The following is an 11,265-nucleotide window of genomic DNA, read 5'->3' as shown; positions in this document are numbered from 1 at the left end:
ATGGAGTTGTGTCGGTGGTTGGCTAGAACAGCGATTGCTTCGGTTAAAGATAAGGATCCAAAAGCCAACCAATAAAATATGTTGAATACAAAAGTAATGATAGATTAAATGCAAAGGAAAATTAATTTATATGAAAAATTGAAGGCCAAAAAGAAACTGAAACTGCTTTTAGATAAAGCCAATACCGGTATGGATTATTTTTATTGAATAAAGAAAACAAAGGTGTGTATTTTTTTCTACTAATTTTTGTTTGTTTTAAAGCAATAAACAATACTATTTGTATTTCTAATTAAATATGTTTTAACACATGATTTTGTTTAGTAATTGAAAAGCACAGCTATAGAATGTTTGGACAATATATAATTTAATAAATGTTTTTTTTTTCTTGTGTGAAATTTAAAAAAACAAAAAAATCTCATGGCTGTTAAGATGTATGTATGTTGATTGCGCCTTCCATCACATTTACTTTTAGTTGGAAATAATTTACAAATCCTTGTCGAACAAGAATTCACCCAAAGCACCATGGTTGGTCATCATCTTCTTGAGGGTGGTCAATTTACCGGCCAATTCACGTTGTCCGTGCAATTGTTCTTCCAAATAGACACCGGTCAAGTAGTCAACCAAATGATAGAAGTTGGGTTTCTTTTCACAGGTGGCAATCAGTTTGCGAATGGACTTGGTGACATCGGTTTCCAATTTGAGGGCATCTTCCAAAGCTTCAGCACCGCTAGCCCATTCGTCCTTGGAGACAGTCTGAAGGGAAACAAAATAAAAATAGTAAATTAGTAAAGAATGCATTTTTTGCAATTTCTGTATTTTGTGTTAAAAAAATGTCTACTTACGGGAATGGTGATCAAGTCGGTAACACGGTCGGTCAATTGACCACGCATGGTCAAGTATTCAATCAATTTGGAGCCATGTTCACGTTCCTCCTTGGCAGCCTTGAAGAACAATTCAGCGAAACCGGGACGATTGACGGTGTCACGAGAGAAGTGAGCACCCATGGCCAAGTATTGATAGGAAGCATCAATTTCCTTTTGGATTTGATTACGCATGGCTGTCAAACAGTCACCGCGCAAATCAATCCATTCGGTAGGGATTTCGGGATTTGGCACGGAACCTAATTGTAATAAGAAATAAATAAAAAAGTATATATTATGTAAAAAATGAATTTAAAAAATGAAATAAAAAACAACAAGTGTTTTAAATCCAAAAAAGAAAAAACCAAGCATTTCTTATTAAAAATTTTATTTACTTGAATTTCAAAATCTAAGGTATTCTTTCGTTTATAATTTTTTTCTTTTTAATTCTCTTTCTAAATTCATTCTTGTTTCTATTCAAAAACACCAAATTTAAAAATTGTTATAAAATGTGCTAACTATAGAATTTGATGTGCGTATAGAAAAGTTGTCCTCTCCTTCTTCATTCATAGGAAATAAGTGACCATACAAATTGTTAATTTGTTGCCAAGAGGGCAACAAAAATATGCTGAAAATTTTAAATAGGTAAATTTCATTTTTTAGATTTTCACAATCTTAAAGGAAACTGACGTCATTTAAAACTGCAAATTATAATTCTAACTGTGATGGGACAAAAGAACATGCTACTACCCCGGGAAGAGCTTTCATTTAATTTCACAATTTGATGTTATAATGATTTCACATTCAATTGTATTCTGCCTTTAAAAGATCGGACTGCTCCTATTTTCAGCTGCTGGGGGAAAAGATCAATAAGAAATTGTACGTGGTTTAAAGGTATGCTATAGGCTAATCAAAGAAAACAATAAAAGACGACAATTAGAGCAAATCGTAGGGGATGACAAATCAATGATCTTTGTAAAGGAAGAAATTAGAAAATGTCAAGAGGGGTGGGTTTTTTCTATGGGAATTTATTGGAATCATAGAAATAGACAAAAGGGGGAGGGTTTTTGTTTATAGCAATTTCAAGATCTTAGAAAATTTCTAAACATGTGCCTATGGGAATTTGAAATAGAGACGTCATATAGTGAAACAGATTTCCTACTGAGTACGTCGATATTTTTGCAAATTGCACGAAAATATTTCCCTATTCAATTTGTGACTTTTTTGTTAGTGTAATTTAGAAATTATATTTTGCAATTTAGTGGTAGTAATTACCCTCTGTAACGAGGTACGTTGTTTTCTCCTTTGAAATCCTTTAGTGGGCGCCAATTGCAGATAGTTTTAGCCTTCCGGATTTAAACGTGAATGTTTTTTTTACAAAATAACGATTCTTTATTTAACAAACAAAATAATAACGTAGACGGGAACAATCTATGAAAACAGAATGAATAGAATATATGTAATGATATTAGGATAAAAGGCAACGGCGACCATCGTCACCACGTTTACACATTTATCTTCATATCAAAACATTTTCCAATAATCGAAAGAGGGAAACAATAGGAAACGGCTGCGAATAGCTACCACGTATTCCAATTGCTCCACTATTCAAATTATTGAACTATCCTAACCAACCTATGAAAACAGAATGAATATTGTTCGTTATGGAAGCTCCTTATATAGGCCTTTTCGAAAAACAAATGTGACAAAATTTACAACGAACAATATTTTACAAAGGTTCTGTTTCCAATAAATTACAAAATTATTTAAAGTAGTTTTGAGCAAAGTAAAAAGTAATAAAATATTTGTGTTATTGTAAAAACGCTACTGCTACATACTCCCCCTTTGACGTGTAAAACCTCGCCTCGAGTCACACGTCAAAACTAGGCGGCTTGATAAGATGACTTCTTTGGTCTTCCTCTTTTCCGCAACGGATACTTAAGTGTTGGTAACTGATCACTATTCGCACCTTTGTATAGAGTTAATGCTGATGAGTGGAAAGTGCCCAAAGGAATGTTTAAATTTTCTGGTGATGAGACTTCAAAGGACGTGGAACCAATTTTCCGCGTAATAACATATGGGCCATCCCTCTTAGGAACAAACTTTGATGTGACAACTTTCGCGGAATTACTTAATACATGTGTATTAACAAGGACTTTTGTTCCAACATCAAAATTTTCATGTGGGCGTCTCCGTTTGTCCATATATATCTTGTTTTTGTCCTGCGCCTTCATTTCTAATTCTTTAGCATTTCCCAAAAAGTTTACCATGGTCTTGAGGTATTTTGATAATTCATTAATAACATTCTCTGTTTCAACAATAGACTTGACATCGTGTTGAACATCGTCTAAAGTACGCATTTCTCGACCAAATGTTAAAAATGAAGCACTGTAACCAGTACTCTGACACTTTGAAGAGTTCATTGCAAAACGGATAGCTGGCAAGCAAATATCCCAATTAGCATGATTTTCTTGCACCATTATGGAAAGTTGACATTTTAGGTCTCTATTCTTCTTTCTACGGGATTTGCTTCAGGGTGGTATAATGGTGTCAATTGCTGCTGTATACCAAGACAATAAGTAACTTGCTGCATAATTGCTGATACGAATTGAACCCCATTATCAGATTTAATTCTTCTTGGAAATCCATATCGTAAAAATATTTCTTCAATTAGTATCTTTGCGCATGCCTCAGATGTGGCATCACTAAGTTTAAACAGTTCTGTCCAGCGACTAGCGACATCTTCCACAATTAAAATCCATTTGAAATTATCCTCAGTTTGTGGTAATGGACCAAACAAATCTACTGCCACTACCTCAAAGCGTTGTTTACTACTAGTGGTTTGCAACAAACCAGCAGGTTTTAAATTGGTGGCTTTAAATCTTTGACACTCAATGCAATTCTTAACATACTTCGCTATTTCTGCACGCATGCCGGGCCAAAAATATCTTCCAGCAATACGGGCAATTGTCCTTTCAGTACCGTAATGACCTGCAGTGCTATCATCATGGTGTACTTTTAGAATAGTTGCTCTTTCGTGACTTGGTATAACAAGTTGTGCATCATCACAATCATCATTTGAGTAACAATATAGAATACCATCATTCAGAATGTAGCTGCGATTCATCCACTTTATTGAATTTTCATCTTGATTTTCTAAAGACGTTATTATGTCCTTCAAATATTCATCTTTCAATTGTTCCTCTCGAATTTGAGATTGTGTTTTATTTGGCATATCGATAAAGAATGCACAAATGCAATTCTCCGTATCATCGTGATTTTCAACTGCGCATGGTGGCCTTGACAACATATCGGCTGTAGCATTCATTTTACCAGGGACATATTCTATCGAGAAATTCAATTGTTGCAGTTGCAAACCCCACCTGGCAAGTCGACCAGTTGGTGATTTTATACTCAGAAGCCATTTCAGCGGTTGATGATCCGTCAGGAGTTTTATTTGACTGCCTTCAATATATCCACGAAACTTGTCGCATGCCCACACAATGGCTAAAGCTTCTCGTTCAGTGGTGGAATAATTGCGTTCTGCAGCGCTTAATAAACGGCTTGCGTATTCAATTGGGTGTTCATCTTTACCCTCCCCCTGCAATAAAACCGCTCCTAACGCATAAGCACTTGCATCAGTTTGTATTGCAAAGGGCATGCCATCTACGGCTTGCTTTAAAACAGGTGGAGAACTCAAAGCATGTTTTAATATGTTGAATGCTTCTTGTTCATCCTTTTCCCATTTCCATATAGCAGTCTTCTTAGTAAGATTAGTGAGAGGACGTGCAATTTCTGCATATTATTTATAAATCTTCGATACCACGAGCAAGTTTGGAGAAAAGATATAAGTTCCTTTAAGTTTCTTGGCTCTTTACGCTCTATTATTGCTTGAACTTTCCCTGGATCAACCGCAATACCTTCGGGTTTTAAAATATGTCCCAGATATTTTACATGAGAGCAGCAAAAGTTACACTTCTTTGCATTCAAACGTAGTTTATAGGCCAACAATCGCTTAAGGACAACTTCAATGTCTTGTAAATGTCTTTGGAATGTATCTGAACATATAATTATATCATCCAAGTAAGCCAGAATACATACATCATGGATTCCTATTTTGCACCGATTTATCATCCTTTGAAAGGTTGCGGGTGCATTTCGTAACCCAAATGGCATCCTTTTGAATCGAAAAGTTCCAAAGGGTGTTATCAGAGACGTTTTATCCCGATCCTCGAGAGCTACTTCTATCTGATAATAACCGCTTTGTAAATCGAGTGTGGTCATATATGTTGTGCTCTTAGCAGCATGAAGTAGATCGTCCATTCGGGGAAGAGGGTATCTATCGGGAATAGTTATTGCGTTCAATTTCCTGTAGTCTACGCATACACGAACAGATCCATCTTTCTTTGGTACCATCACCACAGGAGAAGCCCATGCTGAATCACATTCTTCTATTACATCATTCTCAAGCATAACCTCAATCTCCTTCTTTAACTGTTCCGTCTTTGCAAACGACATGCGATATGGTGGAGAAAATATTGGTTGGTGGTCGCCTGTATTTATTTTGTGAGTTGCAAATGGTGTAGGGTCTCCGGATGTGGCAAATACACCTTCGTACTTTACCAACAAGTTATCCAAGTGAATCTTATCTTCATTATCTATATTAAGCGCATCTGACTCTTTCAGGATTTTAAAGTCAATCATGTGAAGTTCAGTGAATATTTCATCTCCCACACTATAATTGTTAACACGGCGCACATTCGGAAATAGATCAGTATCTTTTGCTCTTTCTGGGGTAGTGACATCATTTGGAAGTGCATCTTTGAATATTGCTTGGATTGAATGTGGTGAATAATCGGATTCGGCATGATAATCAGGACCATAAGACTCAAAGTCCGAAACATGCGATTGACAACTTCTCTTTGGAGTTATAAATGGAGATTTTATGTTTCGTTCCTCTACTACCACTGACTTGCGTTTTATATATGAATCCGATATTTTGATGGTTTCAATCAAATTCATCTCGACTGGTAGCTCTTGGGCAAAATCAAAGACTTCAGTTGGACAGCCTTCAAAATGCCAATGTTTCTGCCCCATATTCAATACAATATTTGCCAGCTCCATAAAATCTGTTCCTAGGAGAGTGCGATTGTTTTTATCTTCGGGAAAAACCAAAAAATCTATATCAAAACTCTTTCCTCCGACTATAATCTTGCAAGTTGTCGTTAGAAATGTTCGATTTGTTGTAGATCCATCAGCCAAAGTTGTTTTGCATTTAATTGAATCAAATTTACACCCCTTGAACTGCATAATTCGCTTTAGGTTGGAACTGGCTACGCTCGTTTTAGAACCAGTATCAAAATAAGCTTGTCCAGGAACGCCAAACAATTGAACATTCACCATAGGGATGTCACAACCAATAGACATACCATATGAATTGAAACTTACGTTCCTTGTACTTTTATCTTTCGGCTTAACATTGCATTTAGGACAATTCGCACGAACAAAACCCGGTTCGTTACATCCATAGCAAGCCAATTTAGGTTTTAGTACTTCCTCCTTAGCATTTGACGTAGCTTCTTCAACCACACTTTTCTTTTTGAAACAGTTGTCAACAGTATGGCCTTTCTTCCGACAAAAGGAGCAACGTTTTAGACCACCTTGAGGACCACTCTCCAAAGTTTCAGTGTTCACTACAACGCGTTCACGAATTGTAAGTTCTGCTTCCCTTGCATCTGCCAAGAGTTCTTCAAAAGTTCTTACTTTGTGGCGATAGACTCGCTCCCTGATTTGAGGATGAAGCATCCCAAATATCATATCAATTTGGCTGGATTCTGTTGGAACTTCCACCAACTGTGCAAATAACGTTCTCTTCTTACGTATAAACGTATCAGTAGGTTCATTTTGCTTTGTTTCTGCTCATATATTTCCGCATATATTCGCCATGCTGGTTTCGGTGGAGCAAATGCCTCACGTAACATTTTTAAGACATCACTGAAAGTTTTTGCTTTAGATTTAGCACCACGCCACCATTCTGCAGCATCACCTTGAAGTAGCATTGGCATACCGTTAACAGCATTAGCGTCAGCAATACCTTCAACAACCTGGTATGTCGTTATAGCCGATATAAATTCTTCAACTTTTACAGAACATCGTTCGCCATTGTATCGTGCTGAATAGCCGCTGAATGAACCACACTTTTCACTGGATTTACTTACAGCACTCAAAAGACTTTCAAATTGTTCAGTGGTAAGCGAAACCATGTTTGTACTTCTTTGTATCCGGTCGCTTTTGCGTAACCCTTCTGCAATAACCTCTTTATTCATAGAGTTCGATGATTGAGACAGGATGTTCCTTATCTTGTTAATCAGAAAGAACAAAAATCGAGATTTATCCAATAATAATTCTTCTCCACGGCTTTTCTTGGCGTTGATCCGACCTCACACGTTGGACGCCAATTTGTAACGAGGTACGTTGTTTTCTCCTTTGAAATCCTTTAGTGGGCGCCAATTGCAGATAGTTTTAGCCTTCCGGATTTAAACGTGAATGTTTTTTTTACAAAATAACGATTCTTTATTTAACAAACAAAATAATAACGTAGACGGGAACAATCTATGAAAACAGAATGAATAGAATATATGTAATGATATTAGGATAAAAGGCAACGGCGACCATCGTCACCACGTTTACACATTTATCTTCATATCAAAACATTTTCCAATAATCGAAAGAGGGAAACAATAGGAAACGGCTGCGAATAGCTACCACGTATTCCAATTGCTCCACTATTCAAATTATTGAACTATCCTAACCAACCTATGAAAACAGAATGAATATTGTTCGTTATGGAAGCTCCTTATATAGGCCTTTTCGAAAAACAAATGTGACAAAATTTACAACGAACAATATTTTACAAAGGTTCTGTTTCCAATAAATTACAAAATTATTTAAAGTAGTTTTGAGCAAAGTAAAAAGTAATAAAATATTTGTGTTATTGTAAAAACGCTACTGCTACACCTCTACATAAATTTCATAACATCCACGAGAATTGTTATCAGCCGTTTTGTTTTGGCTGATATGCCAGACAACAAATCACAACAACAGATCTACATCATGGTTGCGGTGATTTTGTCTAGTTAGCTTTTTGTTTATGCCGTTAAATTTGTTGTTGCTTCGTTAGAATTTTAAACTATTTGTTTATAAAAACAAACAAAAGTCGTGTGCAAAATTCATTGGGAAAAGAGAGAAAGTCAAGAGGGGGAGAGTAAAAAAAAAACAAAATCTTGGGAAAGACTTGGTCTCGTGTTTTGGTTGAAAGATTGGTTGGAAGTACACGTGTACTTAAGATCTGATGAACAAAAGTAAGAGTTATGAGAGGATGGAGGGAAAATTATAATAAAATATAAAAAAATTTCAATTAAATCTCAGGGCTTCAAATTACAAAAATGACTTTATAAGACATACAACAAATAAGGGATTTAGAAATACTAATATAGGCCCATCTAATTTATAAAATTGTGATTTATAAGAAATGATTTCCAAGGGAAATAAATATGAGTATTGTCCCCATATATGCCTATCGCACAATATGAGAAAATATCCATTTGAATCATTTTCCACAACAAAGAAAACCATTGAAATTGGGTACAATACCCCATGGGGAGTAGTATTTTGTTGTCTCTTTTATTTATAATGTGTCGTCTACTGCGAATAGTAAAAAAATTACATTGAGGCTTTGTTGTGTACTTTACTTTGGTATTATTATTCTTTGTCACCATAGACCAGCCATGTGGTTTTGTTTTTTTTTTCACTCGTTTTTTTTCCTAGATTCTTTTTTCCGCTGAGGCAACAAAAATGAAATCTCTAGCCGTGTGCAAAAGCAATTCCAATGCAAAGAGAGTCTTGAATTCTCTCGAAATAATACAACACTCATGTGGGAGTTGAGAGAATCGTAATCACGGCTTGGTTTGATCAAGATCAAGACTCATACATAATGCCGTGTGCAAAACACGCATTGGGGAGAAGTGTTTATTGTGACAATGATGCAATGAGATTTCTAAAAGAACACGAGGTCAAATTATGCAGCCTTATACAGAGGGGGATTTTTTAAGATTTTTTAATGAAATTCTATTGAATTTTTTAACTAAGGGGATAATTAATTTCAAATGGAGGCAATGTAGATCAATCTCAATCAATGTTGGTGAATTAAAAATAGTTGAAATAAACATAAAGTATGATATAATATTGAAGGGATGATGATTGGAACAATTTTGGTAATACAAAAATAAAATAAAATCCATTAAAAATTCAGATAAAATCTTAAAAATACGGAATGGGGGCTATACGAAGAAATTGACTTGCATAGACAATTTTCTGTCATAGGCTGTAGTACCCATTGCGAACTACAAATACCAGATTTAAAACAATTCCGGTGAATAATGTCGCTGAAATCATCGAAGTACCGAATATGAGGAGGTACCGTTATATGGGGGCTATATGAAGACGTGGACCTGCACAGACAATTTTCTATCATAGGCTGTAGTATCCGTTACGAACTTCAAATACCAAATTTGAAACAATTCCGGTGAATAATGTCGCTTAAATCACGAAAATTCCGAAAAAGGGAGGTACCATTATATGAGGACTATACCAAAACGTGGACCTACATGACCCATTTTCAATACCAAAAGTCCTGCAGACATAATACACTTTTGAGTAAAATTTAATCAACCTACTTCATTTCGTTCGGAAGCTAGAGCGATTTCGACAGACGGATAGACGGACGGACATCGCTAATCGACATAGAATTTCATTTTGATCAAGAATATATATATATACTTTGTTGGGTCTACAAAGAAAATTCAAAATAATGTAATTACGTTTACATAACCCATGACGCATTTTTCCAGTAGATTATGCTGTTGGATTTGTTCCAAAGTTCGACTTCAAAAATATTGCCAATAACAAAAATATAAAGAATAGGAAGTAGGCATAAACAAAAAGAACGAAAGAAAAAAACAAACAACAACATTGGGCTGTGTGCAAAATAAATAACAGATGTTCCATAGAGAGAGAGAGAGAGAGAGAGAGGAGAAAATCTTTTTACAACTCATTTTACATTATATTTTTACAGAGTAATAGCAGATAACATGAAATATCTATAATAACAGAGAGACTTACTTAAACTTCCATTGTAAAGCCGTAAAATGTTAAGGGAAAAAGCAAAATGTTCTGCTATAAGCAATGTTAACTTATGAATTAATGAAAATCTTCCAATGTAAAAAGACAATGACAAATAACATTACAAAACAATGTAATTCTCCCAACATTTTGTTATATTTGTTTGTCTCTGTTTTAGACTTTCACTTTCTGCCCCAATATTGATTTGTTATGAAAATCTTATAAGAAAATGGAACTAAAATGGAAACGATAAAAATTGTTATGCAAAAATAATCAATAATTATAACGAGGGCCAAACAAGTTTTTACCTAACCAAATAATAACTTGATGACATTTGTTGTTTGTTTGGCAATAAAACACCGGTTTCAACAAAAAAAAAATGAAAAACAACAAAAAGAAAGCAAATAAACTCTAGGTCAAGCAAAAACGTAAATAATAGGTTTGACAGCAAAGCAATGTTAACAGACCTAGGACCATGACTTAACAGAAATTTAACTTTATATTTATAATAAAAACAGAGAGCAAAACAGAAAATGAGAAACCAATTTAATTATGCTCAGAGCTCTTTGTCTTGTTTACACAATTTTTTCTCGGTTATATTCTGTATGTATGCCATTTGTCTAAAGAATAAATTTCCTCAATAAATAAAATGCGCACTTCAAGGCAAATATTTCCCTTCCTTTCGTTGAATTTAAAACACTTTGTTTAGAATTTAAATTAGAATCAAATAATTGGTACTTACATTTAAGTTCGCCAAAGACTGCTGGGGCCACGACGGCCAAGACGCAGAATCCAACCAAGAATTTCATCATGTTGTTTTGTTGTTGTTGATGTGTCTTTTCAAAATCACAGTTAAAATTTGGTATAAATTTTATGTTTATTTTTCACAAAATCGTTTCGAAGAGTCCTCTAGAATGTCTCACTTTGCTAGATGCACAAAAGAAAATGAATTGATTTGGTCAATTGTTCCACAATTAAATACGAAACGGAGAAATTTTGTAGTAGGTCGTCTCACAATGGAAGTCAACTTCACACGTTATGTAGACAGATTACTGTTTTTTGATGTTCCCTTTAGTTGTTGTTTTCTTTCGTTGCGAAACTGTCAAAAACCTTTATACGCACTGGTATAGAAGGCGACCGAAGTAATTGAGTTGATTTAATTTGATGTACCTTTGACAATTGAATCTGTCTTTTTGCTTTTATGTCTCCCGTATATGAGGTAGGA

At 35.0% G+C, this 11,265-nt stretch overlaps 1 protein-coding gene across 1 annotated transcript; it reads right to left on the bottom strand.

The window, feature by feature from the left end:
- Positions 1-227: 227 nt before the first annotated feature.
- On the bottom strand, positions 228-11,118 carry LOC131807145 (ferritin heavy chain-like). The gene is made up of 3 exons (XM_059132162.1): positions 10,783-11,118; positions 843-1,120; positions 228-753 (listed from the first exon to the last, which is right to left on the bottom strand). Exons 1-3 carry the CDS (start codon positions 10,850-10,852, stop codon positions 484-486), a joined length of 618 nt encoding a protein of 205 aa, XP_058988145.1. The 5' UTR covers positions 10,853-11,118; the 3' UTR covers positions 228-483.
- Between the last annotated feature and the right edge of the window lie 147 nt (positions 11,119-11,265).

This window comes from Musca domestica, unplaced genomic scaffold (assembly GCF_030504385.1).
Source record: "Musca domestica strain aabys unplaced genomic scaffold, Musca_domestica.polishedcontigs.V.1.1 112, whole genome shotgun sequence".
In the NCBI taxonomy this organism is placed as follows: domain Eukaryota; kingdom Metazoa; phylum Arthropoda; class Insecta; order Diptera; family Muscidae; genus Musca; species Musca domestica.
The sequence above is the reverse complement of the archived record's forward strand: the minus strand, read 5'-3'. Positions and strand labels throughout refer to the sequence as shown.

Bases quoted from the DNA above. Each gene is read 5' to 3' on its own strand.
- LOC131807145 (XM_059132162.1), bottom strand. From the start codon at position 10,852: ATGATGAAATTCTTGGTTGGATTCTGCGTCTTGGCCGTCGTGGCCCCA. The intron at 1,121-10,782 runs GTAAGTACCAAT...TATTACAATTAG, and splicing joins AGTCTTTGGCGAACTTAAAT to GTTCCGTGCCAAATCCCGAA. The intron at 754-842 runs GTAAGTAGACAT...GTTTCCCTTCAG, and splicing joins CCGACTTGATCACCATTCCC to ACTGTCTCCAAGGACGAATG.